Consider the following 16,873-nt stretch of genomic DNA (forward strand, 5'->3'; position numbering starts at 1 on the left):
CCTCGGTGCCGCGGCCGCCTCACCGAGGGCACCATCGCGGCCCTGCCCCGCCCGGCAGCGCCCTGCCCTCCGCCCGGGCCCCGCTCCCGGCCCCGCCGCCCGCGCTCACCCGAACTCCACCTGCAGCGACACGGGGGCCGCCATCTTGGGCGGCGGGCGCGCGAGAGGGGCCGGCGCGCGCGCGGGCCGCGCCGGAAGTGCCTCGCGCGCGGCTTCCGGCCGCGCCGCGTTGCCACGGCAACGGCGGGGGATGGAGAGGTGGCCTGGGCTGAGCCTGGGACCGGGGCCCGGGAGAGCCTCAGAGGAGATTCCGCAGTGCCGGGCAACGCGGCCTGTGTCCCTCGAAAGTGCTATTTTAAAATATCTGGGCGCTGGCGCCAGGCAGTGTTACTTTAAAATACCCATTTCTACACCAAGTTCACGACTGGTCGCGCACAGAGCCCCTTTCACATGCTTAGGGCTGCACACAGAGCCCTTGGTGTGCATGGAGCGCTTGGGCTGGGGGGAGGCGGGAGCTGCAGCAGGGGTTTCCCAGCAGAGCTTTCCCCGGCAGCGAAGCTGCTGAAACACGAGAAATTCCACCTCAGCGTGAGGAAGAACTTCTTTGCGTTGAGGAGGCAGAGCACTGGAACAGGTGCTCAGGGAGGGCGTGGAGACATCCCAAACCCACCTGGACACGTTCCTGTGTCACCTGCTCCAGGTGACCCTGCAGGGCAGGGGGCTTGGACTGGGAGATCACCAGAGGTCCCTTCCAGCCCTAATGATTCTGTGATTCTGTGAATCCAACCCGCTGCCTCGCAGCTCATCAGGACTGCGGGGGAAGCAGAAATGGCTGGCTGAGACCAACAACCACTGCTGTCACCACTGTGAAGATGTGATTCTGTGCCAGGGGTGGCATTTCACATCCCTCCTGCTCGGGGAGCTCTTGCCAGCAAGCCCTTCCCCGAGCACCTCCAGCTCGGCGTTAAACAACGCGGCTCACATCTGTCGCCTGTTTGTTTTCCCCCCCTGTCCCCAGAGGAGCCCCGTGTACACAGGCGGGACGCAGCCATGGCGGTGACAGCTGGGCTGTGCTTCTCCCCCACGACACAGGGCAGCACTGGTGGAAAAACCGCACTCAGCGGAGGGGTTTGGGGTTAAAAAAAATCCACGTACGCGTGCACGCATGCACATAGAAATGTAACAGCTATGCATATACATGATGCATTATGTGTAAGGGGCATAAATTTACACAGACAGATTGCTCTTCGTTTATGCTAACGGGGGTCAGAGCACGCCTAACCCCGGGAGCAGAAGGTGGTGGTGTTTGTAATGGCCTTTTGTTCTCCCGAGGAGATCATTCTCCGGGCTGGGCCCCAGGAAAGGCCGGTCCCTCACAGATGAATGCTGCCTTCGCTGCCGGGGTTACGTGATGGCAGGGATGTGAAGCTGTTGACCGTGGTCTTCATCCAAAAATTCCATCTGGATTTTAAATATCTCTTAAATCCCAAGGCTTTTGAGTATCTCAGAGATATGGCCCAGGATGGAAATGTATGGAAAAGCAGCTGAGGAAAGAAGCCTTAGACAAAAATCATCCTTCTATACTCTTCAGAAATGACTGAAGCGTTCTGTGTGCAGAGGATCTGGTAATCTTAACTCCAGATCAGGGTTTGCAGTTATGGTTTTGTATGAGCTATTCTCCTTGTTTCCAGAAGTCATTTATGAGGCCAAATAAAAGGAGAACTGGCTCCTAAAAGAATCAAGTTATAGAAATACAACAAAATATTACAGATTTAGTGTTAGTACCTCCCTGAAAAACAAAAATAAATTAAAAGAAAGGGAACAGTAATCATAAATATCAATTTGGCTCATTCAAACATTCAAAGCTCGTTACTGTTAACAATTGTCCTGGTCAAACAGTGACTACAAGAGATATGGGGGATATTTTTTTGGACATTGTGTGCTTGGGAGTGGGTCCTGTCTCCGTGCTGGGTGCTGAAATCAGAGCACCACTAATTCTCCAGGTATGCTTGGGATGGGGAAAGCAAGCACACAATCTCCTTGAGAAAGTGTAATGCTGGCATTGTTAAAGTGCTGTAAACAGGGATGGTGTTTCATTAACAGGTACATAAAGCAAAACCAGGTACAGACAAGGCTCCTGCCTTGAATATGTATACTGGGTTCAGCTCACTGTAACACATCATCTCCTCGTTCAAACCCAGCAATGTGTCACTGTGTTTTACTTAAGCTGAACTTCTCTTTGGATACCCAGTTTTCCAGATCCTGACAGATCCCTCACTTGCTCTCAGGTGTAGAATGGCACTGGGCAGGACCCAGGCAGTCGTGGTGCTCATTCCAGTTACGTGGGGCCTCTGGCTGCACTCGCCTCTCCCTTACCACAAAACCCACTGCGCCAGACAAAGGAACAGGTTGGAAAATAAAGACAGGTTAATTTCTTTTGTCTCAGTCCTGTCTTCTGGGTTTTTTCCCTGCCATTTGCATGCTTTCTCTCTCCCCTTGAGTGCAAGAAGGAACATGCCTCTGTCCATCCGCTGAGGGTTTATTCTGGAGGAAATGGTTTAGGTCACCATCACGTCCTTCAGGGAAACGTAGTTTATAAATACAGCAGGGCCCAGCGCTACGAGGAAACATTTTATCAGAGAGCCCCGAGCTGACGATTCAATTATTTTTCAATAAAACATCAGGGGAATGCACAAACAGCTGCTTGCATCCTTCCACACAGCAAGTCAAACTTCAAGGGGAACAATAGCTGGCGAAAGGGGAGCCATCGCGGAGGCGGTGACAATGGGTTTCCTTGCTCGGGGCTTTGTTTGATTTCCCCCGTCTCAGTTTTGAACTCCCTCCGCCGGAGAAAGGCGAGGGGGTAGGACGGGGAGAGGGGGAAGCAGGCAGAGGGGAAGGAGGGTCAGTGGGAGTTAAAGCCTTTTGCAGCCTTTCTCTCCCATTCATGTGGTAATTGGGTGTCAAGCAGAGATCAGTAAGATGGAGCCCGGCCTCTGTGCCCGGGTTAAACTGCAGCAGAAAGAAAGCGGGAGCTGAACCGATGGAGGCCTGAATGTCATTAGGGCGGGAGGAAGCGCCTCTCCCCCAGGAGCCCTTCTGCCGGGGTGCTGGGCTGGGGGGGCCGCTTCCCATTCAGGGCATCCCTGAAAGCGGCCAGACAAAGCGGGAGGGCGCCCGAACAATGCCGCACCCCCGGCTCTACCTTCAATAGGGAGCTCTAAACAGGCGTTTAACCTTCAGAATAGCTGAAAGTGATACTCAAAGCTGAGGAGGTGGCTCGCCCGCCGCTGTTGGCCTCTTCCTGCGGCCGAGCCGGAGGCCACTTGGATGGCCGGAGGCGAGGAGGAAAGGCTCTCGCTGCCCTCGCTTCCTCAGGCCCCTTGGCACAGCCCTGTGAAGGTTGCGGAAGGTGTCACCTCGAGGGCAGGATCAGACCACAGCTCCTGCCTGGGCTGGCAGGATGCTGGGGGAGCTGGGGAGGGATTCTCAGCACCCTCACGGATGGGGCTAGAGGAAGGCAGGGCTGTACCGAGGAGGGGGATGCGGCATATTAGGGGGTCATATTCCACTTCACAAGCTGGGATCATTTGGCAAGGGATCAGGGAAGATCTGGGCAGTGACCCCCCCCCCCCCCATCCTGAGCAGGAATTTGTCCTGGCCTCAGACAGCATCACCACTGCCTGCAATTCCTGGTATTGCCAGCCTGTACCGCATGATCCCAACTACCCAAAGCTCTCCCAGAGCCTGGCCTGGCATCATTTGTGCCTATGGATGAGATTTTTAATTAACCAGGAGAAAAGCGGGTCAAACCCCAGGTTATTTTGGAAGGTGGGATTTGCCACTGAAATGGGCCAGGGTCAAAACCAGCAGAGCAAGACCTGTCACTGCTCCCTGAGCCTCGCCCTGCTGCAGAGCCCAGCCCTCCTGTGCTGTCCAGGAGCTCAGCAGCCATTTGCCATAAGGACATTTGCTTCCCTCATAAAGCCCTTTTGCTTTGAGAAGGAAAGCTGCTGTCCCTTCCCTCACACAGGATGATGAGATCTCCACAGACCAGCATTTTGGTGGAATCCCCAGCCACACAGCCCCTTCAGACTGGAGGAGGAGAAGCCGCCCCTGGCCCTGCTCTTGGTTACACTGAAACCACTCAGGGGAATCGAGTATTTCCATTTCTAAAGAGTGCACCAAAGGATAGTCCCTTCTTTAGTTGAGAATATTTCCCTGTCTCTGCTTAAAGGCAAAGCCAGCTCCCCGGCGTGCAGAGGAGCAGGCGGCTGTCATTGTTTGGGAAGGCTCCGGCACATCAAGAGTGGCAGGGGGAGGCTGGAGAGATGCAGCATTAAAGATTGTCAAAGACTTTGTCAGCAGCAAAAATTAATTTCACCCTGAAAGGTCCTGAGCAACTTGCAAAGCCCCTGCCTGCATTAAAGCTAAAATACACTCCAGTTTTGCACACCAAGCATGGCCTGGTTGAGCTGGACCTAGAGCTGGAAAGAGATGCTGATCAGAAAGAAAGTTGGTGAATTTTTTTTTTCTTGATATTACTGTCACTGTCCAGGACACAGAGTCTGGGAAAAGCAGTCATCTCCATGGGGAAAAGTACATTTGGTTTGTAAAGCTCTTTGGCTTTGCTTAAATTAATTGATAATAACTCAGGAAAGGATTTTAATGTTTTCTTAACCTCATGCAAACAGCATTTTAAGTGTTTTAATTAAAAAAGAATAATACCTCATACTTCATATAGAGTACTTTTATCTGCTGAGCTAGACTAGCATATTGATCAAAGGGGAGGGATGTCTTGCAAAGTGTCTCTAATCATAGAGGATCCAATTAGCCTCTTCCTTAAAACTGCACTAATAAGGAGAAATTTAAAAAAAATCAGACTATGATTAAACATTGTCTACTTCTTTCCAAACACCTCTCTGATAGAAGTGTCCCAGCATTGATCCCAGGCTTGGTACTACACCTGCACTTGTATCCCTGGGCCGAGAGCTTCAGGGACACTTGCACCTAGGCTTCATTTTTCCAGAGGAGCTGGGACTTTAAAAAGGCCCCAGGATTTCAACTCAAAGCTGACAGCCAGCGGAAAACCTCTAATTGGTGTAGCTGGGTGTTGCAGGGAGTCTTGAAGCACTGCCAAGTGCAACTCAACCCTCCTCAGTCAGGAATTTTCCCCAGCCACCAGAGCTCCAGCAGGGACCAACCCCGCAGCACTGAAGTACTAAATCCTGCTCCTCTCACAGGCTTCTAATGCCCCTCAATCTCTAAAACTCAGCAACATAAGCCAGGCTCCACTTGTACGGGCTCACTTGCAAACTACGGTCATAATTCCAGGATCTTACAAAGCTATTTGCACCTGCAGTTAACAGGGAGTGCCCTGAATGCAGAATTTCCACAGCTTTTTTAACCTAACCTGCTCTCAGACAGACAGAAATGCAGCGCTGAGCTTTGCCCTGCAGACCCTCTTCCTTTGGAGCAGCTTTGTGTGCAGGGCAGCACCGACATCTCCTCCAGGAAGGGAGCACAGCTCTCCCATATCCTCCTGTACCACTTCAAACCATCCATCTCCAGACAACGACTCTCAGGTCTGACTTGAGGAAGGCCAAGTTTTTCCCTATTCCCTTTAGCAGAGTGCTGGTTGAGGTCGGTGGTTCAGGTCTCTGCCCACCACCCACCTGGCACAGCTCGGTGTCCTCGGTGCTGCCCAAGTCTCCATCAGGCACAGCTCCAGTTGGGAGCCTGAGCAGAGTGGACACCAAGCACCTGGGATTGCCACTGGCCCCACATCCAGCACCATCATCTCTACCCAAAATTTCCCCTCCACCTCGGACAGGGGCTGCCCAGCTCCCTGAGTGGGTAACCCCCCTGCTTCAGCACCCCACGCTTCCAGGGCTCTGAACACCACACACGGGCTGTGAACCCCCCGGGGAGCGCATAAGGATGGATATCCCCGCGGGTGAGGCGTTTGCCGAGCCCAGCCTGCCCTCCTCCGGTGGCTGCGAGAGGAACAGGATCCCAAAGCGGGACCAGAGCACCCGCAGAGGAGGCAGCCACCACTGCATACCCTGCACCAGACCCCCGGGCTCCTAGCTCTGACCCCCCCAAGCAAAGCCACCTGGTTTGAGAGCTCTTGAGGGCTGTGGGGGTGAGGCCGGTTTTCCACTGAGTTCTCCCACTGCTTTGGGACAGAGACTGGCAAGTCACTGTGTTCAGAGGATTGAGACTAAAAGCTTTTAGCTTAGAGATGGTGGAGAAGTCACCAATTTGAACATGTCCAAAAGTGCATCTGGTATATAATGGATGCAAATTTCCAGCACTTTTCCCATAGTGTGTTTCACCAGGCAACACACTTCGCTCAGGCTCATGGAAGACATTTCTCCTGGCATCCATGTACCAAGAAGAAGCTGGGTTCTCCTGGCACCAGGAGACCCTTTGAAGGCAAAGGGTCTAAAGGATGGTTCTAGAAGGAAGGGACGGGGAATGGGTACCAAAAAACTTGTCTACAAGGGCAGAAATGAGCTGGGAAATTCAGTGTGGCCAAACACAGAGAGAAACTGCAGGAAGAAGAAAGAGGGAACAGGAGAGGGGTGGACAAGCCAGATGTGCCAGGGAGAACTGGGCCAGGACAAACTGGGATGACAATGCTGAGAACAGGACCAGGAGAAAGGGGGAGTGGGGAGGTGGTGGAGGGGACTGGGGAGGGTCTGATCAACAGGTTGTTTTCACACAGTCATTAAATGCAGCACCAAGGGGCTTGTTCCCCCTGCTCTGAGATAAGCCAAAGTCCACACAAGGAAGTGGTGCTCTGGAGTGGCAGTTCCCGGTTCCCAAACTGGCACAGTCTCTTGTCCCCCCCCACAGAGCAGGACTGCACAAGGAAGAGGTAGGAAACTCCAGCGTAGCCCATACTTGTGTTTAATTGTGAGACCAGGACAGACTGGGGCAGGCAGGAACGTTGGTGTGGAAGCACAGCTAGAAGAGCAGACGCACCCTGCCCTCACAAAAGACAGACGTTGTTTTAAGGACTAACCCTGCTAAAAGCATAAAAACAAATTATTAAAAAGAAAAAAAAGAAGAAGAAACCCCAACCCAGAGTTTTCTCTGGAAGAGACATTTCTGCATGGTCTCCGAGGACTGGAATCAGACATCGCTGCTGAGGCTGTTTCACGTCGGACACAACACGGGGAATTCACATTGCACAAGTCAGGTGTTTCACACGGACATTTCACTTCAGGGCCTGGCTCCGGTGCTGGAGACAGGGAGGGCTCTTTTGGGAAGGGATGCAGAGCACATGAAGTCAGGCTCTCACAGAGGCCACCCTCCAGAGGACGTTCTCTCCCCAGGCAAGTTGCCTCCCACGTCCAGGGCACTGACATCACGGCAGGAAAGCCCTGAGAGCTGCTCCGTGGTGCTGAGCATGTCTAAGCAAAGGCAAACCAGGCCTTTCTTCCCACTCTCCTACTTGCTTTTTGCCAGGAAGAAGGTCCACAAAACAAGGCTGCATCCACGAAAGATGGAAGTAAAAGACCCAGAGAAGTGTCCACAAGATAGTGGGATTTGCTCATGTCCTCCACCATGGAGCAAAGGCCACAAGGACATATACAGCTGCACCCACGCTGGAAGAGGAGAATCAGTCCCAGATGAGCTTCCCATCTCCCTGTGAGAGAGAAGGACTATCCAAGAGAGGACAGGTCTGGGCTATCCCTCCACCTACTGCACAAACCCGGGACACATTCAAAAGTATAGACAATAAATTAAGATAGAAAAAAAAAAGTCAGCGTGTATAATATATATATATATAATATAATATAATGTGCGTGTGATTGTGAAAAATGTCATCCCCAGGAGAGAGAAAGGCATGGCAGAAACACATCCCTGTCCCCCTCCTGAGCCCAACACTACCCTGCTCCCCTGCTTCACAGCAGACACACGACACCAGCAGGGCCATGCAGAGGGCAGGGGCTGCGCCTGGCACCCAGCTTCCCTCTGCCAGTGGGGTCCCTGTGCCAAGGAGGAGCTGGCTGCTTGGTGGAGGAGTGGGGAAGAGCCCAGCACTGGTCCCTTCATGGCCTTCACAAGGAAGGGTTGCTGCACGCAGGAAAAGGGAGGGAAAAGACAGGAAAAGCAAAGTGGAATGGCAGGGGCACCCCACCCCTCCTCAACTGGCCAGGGCCCTGCCCCTCCCATGGCACGGGACCACCACCGCTGTACCAAGTAGAAAATAAAGCCATAATGAGTCAATGCTTTGGTATGTGACCATCCCCCTCCCCTCGGTCCCCTCTGTGTTCCCCCCAAACCCTGATCTGTAAAACTCGTCAAATAAAATCTCTAGAGTGCCTTTGTATCGCTCTGTGAACCTTTCCTTCCCCAGTGCCTGCCTTGCCCCCTCTCCCCAGCAGGATTTGGTAGGTGCCTTGCTTAAGCCCCACCGGTTACAGCTTCTGGTCTCCTGACTGGATCCTGCCAAATGCTGCCTGGTCCAGTGGCAGGTATCGGCCTTGCCTGGAGTCCAGAAAATACAACTTGTCCTTCACCACCGCAGGGTCAAAGCCCTGCTTCCGCAGCTCCATCTTCTGGAATTTGTAAGTGCCTGGAACGGGGAGAGAAGAAGGAATAAGGGGTCACTGGCCACACACACTTCCATCCCCACTGTACCTGTGCTGCCCCAGACCCAGCTTTGCATCCCATGCCTTGAAACCACCTGAGGAACAGGGGCTCTGTGGGGCAGAGGGGCTCCATCTCCACCCTACAGGTTGATCTCTGTACCCAGTTTCCCCCTCCCAGGCTCTCCCAGCTCCTTGTCCATGGAGTGTGCATGCCATGGCTCACTTGTCTTGGAGACTTCGTGCAGGAACCGCAGGAAGACGGGACGCGCGTACAGTGGCAGCGCCTTTTTCAGCTTGCTGGAAAAGTCTTCCAGGTCACAGGAGTTCTCCGGGTCAGCAATGGCTGCCATTCCTGCCCTCCCTTCAATCCCTAAAAGGCAGAGAAGGGAGAGCACTCAGACACACCATCCCCACAGTGTTATCTCCCTCTGCTCCACACCAGCAAGGCCTCTGGCACAGACTTTGCTTTGTCCCGAAGCGCTGGCATGTCCAGCTGTGTCACCACTGTGTCACCACCCTGTGGCAAAGGCTACCAGCGACACCCTGCGGTCACGGTCACCTCCTCCCAGAGGAGCCTGTCCAGAAGGGACACAGGGTCCTTCCAAACCAGTCAGAATCAGACCAAAGCTTGAGAGAGGGAGGGAACCCTCTGGTTCCCACTAGGCCCGTCCCCTGTGGCCTCTTCCCAGCTCGCCCACAGGGAGCCTCGGCCCACCCTCTTGCAAGAGGACACGTCGATCTGGACATGCAGGACACGCTCACATTCAAGTGCTGGAGGCTTGTCTGCCTCCCCTGATTGTCCTCTTCCCTCTCAGCTACCTGGGACCTCCACCCCATAAACCACCACGTCCGTCAGGTTGAGGATGCGGCTCAGCGTTCCCTCCACCTCTGTGGTGGAGACGTTCTCCCCTTTCCAGCGGAACGTGTCCCCGGTGCGGTCACGGAAGTACATGTAGCCATATTTATCCATCACCAGCACATCCCCTACAAGAAAGCAAGGGATAAGCAAATAAAATGAGGTGTTAGAGGGACTAGGAGCAATGCTGGAGCATCTCAGGGCAGTGCCACTAGCCTGGGATGGTCCCCAGCCACACCCAGGTGCCCTTCTCCTCCACTCCCAGTGGACAGAGGGGCCCTCACCTGTGAGATAGGCAGCGTCCCCTTTTGCAAACACGTCCCTGGCGATTTTCTTGTTGGTGGCTGACTGATTCAGGTAGCCATCAAAGTGCTGCAGGGGATTGCTCTTGACAATGCGACCCACCAGCTGCCCCGGCTCCCCTGTGGGGAGAAGAGAGGATGAAGAGAAGAAGCAACCACCCACACCCAAGCAAAAAGGGTGTCTAGTGGGATTTAACTGAGCAGAGACTCAAACCCAGGGAAATTATCTCGAAGTGTTTGTGAAAGATTCACACAGGGCTGAGGAGATTTATCCCTGTGGGTGCCCTCACCTGGTTTACAGCTGATACAGACACCATCCGGTCCCCGGATCAGCTCCATGGTGTCTTCATCCACCTTCACCAAGCCAATGGGGTACACACCTGGCAGGATCCTGCTGTTGAAGCCACATGACCCAACCTAGAACAGAAAGAGCTCAGAGCTGTGGGTGGCAGGGACATTTGTCCTCCCTGAGCCCACCGCTCCCACACACCTAGGATACCACAGAGCTGGCATCACACTACAGCCAAAACCCTTCTGGGTGGATGGCAACCCATGCCAAGCCTTTTGGAGCAAACAGCCCACCTGGGTTTCCAACCCTGCCCAGGCCAGCTGTCACCCTTTGGGACATGAGGGAGGGGCCTTACGTTGCCATCGAAGTTTCCCAGGCTGCAGTTGCACTCAGTGGCTCCGTAGAACTCGGCCACCTGGGCGATGCCAAAGCGGGCCATGAACTCCCTCCAGATGGAGGCTCGCAGCCCGTTGCCCACCGCCATCCGCACCCGGTGCTGCCGCTCCGCGTCCTGGTACGGCTGGTTCAGCAGGTAGCGACAGATCTCCCCAATGTACTGCACAATCTGAGAGCAACGGAGAGGAAAGACTCATAGGACCCCTCTGCCAGGCCCCAGGTTGGCTGGGGTTTCTTCAGGGCGGGTAGGAATGGCACAACATGCCCAAAGTCCCCTAAAGAGGCCACAGTAAAACCCAGGAGTCCTGTGAGCTCATCCAGTGCCTGTCCCTCCCTGGTTAACCCACCCCTCCAGGCTGTGAAACCCATCAGATATCTCCTGGCTAACGCTGGAGCATGGGAAGGGCTTAGACACATGGAGTTACCAGTCCAGGTGGGAAGGACATAGTCCCTCCACCTTGGAAGGTGATTTGGGAAGGACAGGCAGAACTGGTCCAGCAGCTGGGCTTTCCCAAGCACAGCACAGATCCCCAGGCTCTGCTCCCCACTCCTGGGTGGCCTCTTGCCTCACAGCCTTACCGTGCAGTTGTATTTCACACAGTCCTCCCAGAAGTGCGAGGCTGAGAACTTCTTGCGGATGACAATCGTCATTCCCTGCAGGAGGCACTGCCCGATCCCCACGATGTTCCCTGTGAAGAGGCAGTCAGGAAAGCCCTCAGTCCCCACACAACTCCAATCCAGCCACCCGAGGACAGGCCTGACAGGGCAAGGCAGAGGCCATGGCTGGCTCACAGCTCTGGGGTTCACCCAGCCAAATCCCTCAGGATCATTGGCACTGGGGAGGAGACACGTGGCAGCGAGATGTGGGGCAGCACTTTGCACCTAAACACCCCAGCACGTCTCAGCCAGCCAGGCAGGCACCGCTTCCCCTTCCCTTTGACTCTCCCCTCTGGCTTTCTACAGGGAACAGCAATAAGGAACAGCTATTCCAAAGCCAGGACAGGAGCTGGGATAATGCCTGCCCTGCACAATCCCCACTCCAAAGGTCAGCCAGATCGATTCTTGGCTCCCAGGGAAAAAGCAGAAAGCCTCAGTCATGCACTGTGAGCAGCAGGCAGCTCCTCCTCAACATGGAGACTGCTGCCACACCAGCCTCCAGCCTGAGCCCTGGACTTGGCTTAGGGAAGAGACAGTCCCAGGGTGCCAGGCTCTGTATGGCACACGTTACCTGCAGCGTGGTAGAGCGGGAGGCAGTCGTACATCACATCATCAGACCTCATCCGAAAACCATAAAAAACTAAGCTGGACATGCGGAAGTACCTGGGGGAGGGTGAAGAGGCAGGTCAGGAGCAGGGTTGGAGGTGCTGTGCTAGGACAGGGCAGAGCTCAGCCCCATCCTCCCCTGAGCCCCTGCCCACAGCCTTACCGGCAGTTCACCACGATGGCAGCCTTGGGTAGCCCCGTTGTGCCAGAGGTGTAGATGTAGAAGAGTTTATCTGGAGAAGAATGAGGAAACAGAGTCACATTCCCAATCTGGGAGCTGGCTGAACCAGGAGAGAGGGACGAGCAAAATTTATACACTCTGCTCCTGTCAGTGGAGCCAAACCCCTTATGTGACAGCACCAACATGCTGGGATCACCCCAGGTAGATCAGGTCTGTTGGACACAGGGAAGGCACAACAGGATACTGCTCCACACAGGATTGGGCTTCGGACACTGGAGTAAGACCCATCCCAAACACCCCATGCCATCGGCATCCCAAGCAGACGATCTTGCCAGGGCTGTAACTGGCTGATCCACAAAAACACCATCGTGAGATTGGCCCCCAAGAGCTGACCACGTACCAAGAAAGCCCTTGTCAGGGGTGGGTGGCTGGTGTCGCTGGGCCATCTGCAGGAGGGGGTCCAGGTGTTTCACACTAGGAAGCATGGATTCAGGACTTCCTTCCCCAGACCAGAAGAGATGGATGGATTTGTCCAGGGAGGGCTGCACTTCCTTCATTGCTAAGAAAGTAAAGAGGGGAGCTGGAGAAAGACTGCTGGGTGGTTATAGCACAGAGATCCCCTGCCCTTGCAGCCTCAGTGAGACACAGCCCCAGGCAGCAGTACCCCCACTGTGCTTGGCAGAGTCCCCAAAGGGCTCACAGCCATCCCAGGCAGATGTTCCCATCATTAAGAGGTGCTGGGGCCACAGCCCAGGCCTCTTCAGGGACCAGAAGATCCTGTTCTCCACCTTTCCCCATCCAAAACCTCTTTGGTGCCAAGAGGTCTGTTGACACCTTCAACATGAGAGGTGTGGGCTGAAACACACAAGGAGCTGGAGCCAACGTGCCGCAGGGATGTGGTAACAGCCATGGAGAGCAAGGAGAGGCTCCTCCTGCACAGCAGGGCAGGCCTAGCCCAGCCCAGGGCTCCGTGTCAGGGATGCACCTGAGGGGCACAAGGAAGGATCTTCACACCCAGGCTGGCCTGCTTGGGAGGCAGACAGCACTGCACTCCACATCCTGCCCAGTGTCCAAAGGAACCAATGAGAAAAAAACCCCAAAACCAGATCGAATTCCTGGATGATTCAACTGCCCACTCCCTTCCAGATCTCTGCTCTGTGGTGGGCAGGAAAGGAACGCTGAACCCATAGACTAGACACACCTCCCTCCAGTCCAAAGCACCCTCAAAACACCTGCCAGCCCCTCACCTTCCATCATCTCCACCCCAAAAACCACAGCCTTGGAGTTGGAGATGGTGATGCAGTGCAGCAAGGCCTCCATGCGCAGGTGGGAGTTCACAAGGGCCGTCTCCACCCCGATCTTGGCCAAGCCGAGCCACAGCCCCACGTACTGATTGCGGGACTCCATGAAAAGAGCCACCACGTCACCGGAGCGGAAGCCTTGGCCATAGAAGAAATTGGCCACCTGGTTGGAGTACTCGTCCAGCTGCCGGAAGGTCCAGCTCTCACCCGTGCCTTGGAAGATCAGTGCTGTCTTCTCTGGATACTTCCTCGCGGTCTTCTGGAAGATCTTGGCAATTGTGTTCTTCTCCCTCACGTGCCTCCATACCTGCCACTTCACCCGCAACAGGACCAGCCCCGTGCTGCCAAAGGAAGGGGAGCAAGAGGGCAGCTGCTCAGTGACCCCTGCAAAACCACTTTCTCCAGCAAAGCCAGCACAGCATGAGGACCTTCCTAGGAGCTGCAACAGCCCAGCACTACTACAAGCCCTACTCTAGGTCAGCAGCAGCTATGGGTGTTCCCCTGAGCAGTGTGGACATAGGCAGGGCTCATCTGCAAAGATGCTCATAGCCAGGGACCGATGGAGGCCAGGGAGAGATGTGTTTTGCTGCAGACAGGGATGTCCCTGATCAAAGGGGCATCTTTGAGCCTCAGCTGCTCTCCAAGAGGTGCCACTGCTCCCTCCCCACAAATCCTTGCCAGGAGCTGGCACAGCCTGGTACCAGATCAGAATGAACCCTGCACAGGGACCTGGTGACACAACAGCAGCTTTGGGGACAGAGTGAAGTACAAGGGCAGTCACTAGACTTTGAGCTCAGCTGAAATCTATCCTTCCTGTGAAAACTTTGCCCAAGAGTTTGGAGCCGCCAGGGCACGGCAGAGGAAGATCTCCTTCCAGCTGGGCCAGGTGCCAGCAGAAACCCAGGGCTGTGCAAGGAGATGGGGGCTGTGCTCACACACACCAGGGCACAGCAGAGGGTCAGGGGGAGGGTGGATGGTTGGGCCATTCAAGCCAGGACACCTACGTGACGTCCCTTCGTACTGTCTTGAGGAATATGAGGAAGAAGTCCCATCCGCCGGATCCCAGGTAGAAGATGAAGAGAGCGGGGATGGCCTGGGCCCAGGACAGTTCCAAAGTGACCCTGAGGAGCAGCAGCACCGCTGCAAAAGCAGCCAGACGCAGCATCGTGGCCTGCGGGCAGAGAGAAACCACGGCCATCAACCCACGCACGCGGGACTTGAGGATAACAAACCCGTGGGTGGGAGATGCCTGAGCAGCCCCCAATTTCCTGGATGAGGTCCCTGAGTCATCATTCCCCCTGGCAGTGAGGATGTAACCCAGCAGCCCAGAGCTCTCACAGATGTAACTTTATCTGACCTCTGAAATGGCCTCCAGTTGAGTCACCAGCATGGCACTGCTTGGTGTTAACTGAGAACCTGGACATTCCCACCTGGGGAGCCAAATCCTGCACATCAGCCAGGAGTATGGCCATACCCTAGCAGCATGAGGTGCAGGATAAAGTCACTTCCATGGATGCCAGGCAGGGCTGTCTCAGCCCCTCACTTTCAGCCTGGCAAAGCCCAGCTCCAAATTCCTCTCTACCTCAGAGATCCCTCTGTCCCCAAACCCCAGAGCCTCCCAGGCCCCCAGCACGAGCTCTCCTGCACACCTGGCTCCAGGACAGCCAGCGTGGCTGTTGGGAGAGCACAGCTTCATACGCTCCCCAACACAGCTCAGACAAGATCAGGGACAGGAAGCTCAGCCCTTTGAACTCTGCTTGTGTTTGTAAACTCTCGTGTTGGCGGGCAGTTTCCTGGCCTGGCTCTGCTGGAGACACTGCCAGAGCACGTCAGGGATGAGGCCAGGCTGGAGTGGGCAGAAAAAGGGCTGCCACTGCTGCCAGGAGTGCCCAGACCCATGCCCCATGCCCTGGGGACAGTGACTCAGTCTCTGGTACTTGTCCCCAAAAAGCAGCACCTCTGTCCTCATCCCAAACACACCCCAGATGTGGCTCTGAGACTCACGGGAGACTGTTATCTAGCAAAGCCTCTTTTCAGGGGATAGCACTGGGAGGAAGAAAGTGACAGCAACATGATGTTTGCAGCTCAAGAGCTCCTAGTAAAACTGCCCCTTCCTGGCATGGACGAAGAGGAAGGAAACACTGATGTCATTTCCATTTCCCTCTCGAAGGTGGATTCACTGCTCTGAAGCTGGAAGCCCTGAGTGGGCTCTACCACAGCTGGTGGCACCGGGAGCAACACTTGTGGCTTTCCCTCTGCTCCATGCAGTGCCCCCAGATCTGGGGAGCCTCTGTGGATTTGGTACCAGATGGTGGCAGCGGGTAAGCCAAGGCAGTGCCACGTGGTCATTGTGTCCTGGCATGTCACACCAGCTGTCCCCCCTCTGAGCCATGTCACCAGCAGCAGGCTGGGATGCACCGAAGCACAGGATGCTGCTCACAGGTGGGGATCTGGGGACATCCTCCCACCTGCAGCCCCTGGCCTGACATCCCCCCTTGTGCCAGTGGCCTTTCTCTCTGCCAAACACCTCCCTGGCCTGATGTCCCACAACACAGTCCCTTGGCCTTTTAGCAGGGCAGGACTCTCTGTGTTTTCACCCGGTAGCCTCTTTCTGCACTTACACAGGGCAACTTCTAGATCACTATCAAACTACTGTGGCTCAGCCAGGACCTGGGCTCTTCCTTACAGGCTCTCACCAGACAGACAGACAGATGTGGAAAGCCAGCAGCGGGGGAGCCACACTCTGTGTGGGCAGCAAGGTGCTTAATCTCCCGCTTGAAAGCAAGACAGGCCCAGGCAGGCCCCTGTTATCCTCTGCTCACATCTCCACCTCGCACCGGCATCCCGGTGCCTCCTGCAGAGATAGATTACCAAGAGATACCCGGTGTGTCGCTGCCAGAGACCTCCAGCCCTGCGTTACGGATTCAGGTCTTGTCCAGCTGCATCAGCACAGAGAAAACCAAGACCTGCCTGTAGCTCACAGCTAGCAGGGACCGAGGCAAACCGCGGGGATCCACCCCGGGAGCACCGAGCCCGAGGAGGGCCCGGGGAGCGGGTCACAGGAGGGGACTACAAGCAGACAACCGGGCTCTGAGAAGCCTTAGCGCTTATGGCACCTGGGGAGGCACCTGTCCGCACACCTGCCCTGGGCAGAGTCCGCGTCCCCACACCTGCCCTGGGCAGGGTCCCCAGCAGGGAGGGCGAGCAGCGCTGCCCCAGCCCCATCCCCCGGGGCAGCAGGGCCGGGAGGGCCTCGCCCCACGATGCAGCCGGGCCCCTCCACCCCAACCCGGCCAGGCCCCGGAACCGCGCGGGCAGAGCCGCTCTCGGCGGGCGGGGACCGGCAGCGCGTCCTCGGCGACACCGCGGGGCTGAGGGGCCTCGGTGCCGCCCGCGGTGCCCCACAAGGAGCCCCGGTACCTCATACGGAGACAGCGGGGGCTGAGCGACCCCGGAACCGCCCGCAGGGCCGCGGTGCCCGACGAGGAGCCCGTGGGCCGCCAGCGGGGAGGCAGCGCCAGGAGCTGACGGAGCGGGAGGGGGGGAGACCGTGCCGCGCTCTTACCGGGCTCCGGGGCGTCCGCTGCGGCCCGGCCACCTGCGCCGGGAGCAGGAGCGGGGCCCGCCCGGCGCTGCGGCACGGGGCGGGGCGGGCGGCAGCGCGGGCCGCCGGGAGCTG

At 56.0% G+C, this 16,873-nt stretch overlaps 2 protein-coding genes across 2 annotated transcripts in view; both read right to left on the bottom strand.

Moving 5' to 3' along the window:
• URM1 (ubiquitin related modifier 1) overlaps positions 1-181 on the bottom strand; it is a 16,937-nt gene extending 16,756 nt beyond the window's left edge. Inside the window, exon 1 of the mRNA XM_027687801.1 lies at positions 110-181. Within this exon, the coding sequence (XP_027543602.1) occupies positions 110-144 (35 nt within the window). The 5' untranslated portion in view covers positions 145-181. The remainder of the gene's footprint in view (positions 1-109) is intronic.
• A 6,334-nt stretch (positions 182-6,515) lies between these two features.
• Positions 6,516-16,859, bottom strand: SLC27A4 (solute carrier family 27 member 4). The gene is made up of 13 exons (XM_027687883.1): positions 16,760-16,859; positions 14,199-14,365; positions 13,141-13,535; positions 12,294-12,452; positions 11,876-11,945; positions 11,678-11,769; positions 11,029-11,138; positions 10,409-10,618; positions 10,055-10,181; positions 9,747-9,884; positions 9,426-9,590; positions 8,830-8,976; positions 6,516-8,590 (listed from the first exon to the last, which is right to left on the bottom strand). Exons 2-13 carry the CDS (start codon positions 14,357-14,359, stop codon positions 8,433-8,435), a joined length of 1,932 nt encoding a protein of 643 aa, XP_027543684.1. The 5' UTR covers positions 14,360-14,365; positions 16,760-16,859; the 3' UTR covers positions 6,516-8,432.
• Positions 16,860-16,873: the final 14 nt, after the last annotated feature.

This window comes from Neopelma chrysocephalum, unplaced genomic scaffold (genome assembly GCF_003984885.1).
Source record: "Neopelma chrysocephalum unplaced genomic scaffold, ASM398488v2 Primary Assembly neopelma1_74, whole genome shotgun sequence".
Classification (NCBI taxonomy): Eukaryota; Metazoa; Chordata; class Aves; order Passeriformes; family Pipridae; genus Neopelma; species Neopelma chrysocephalum.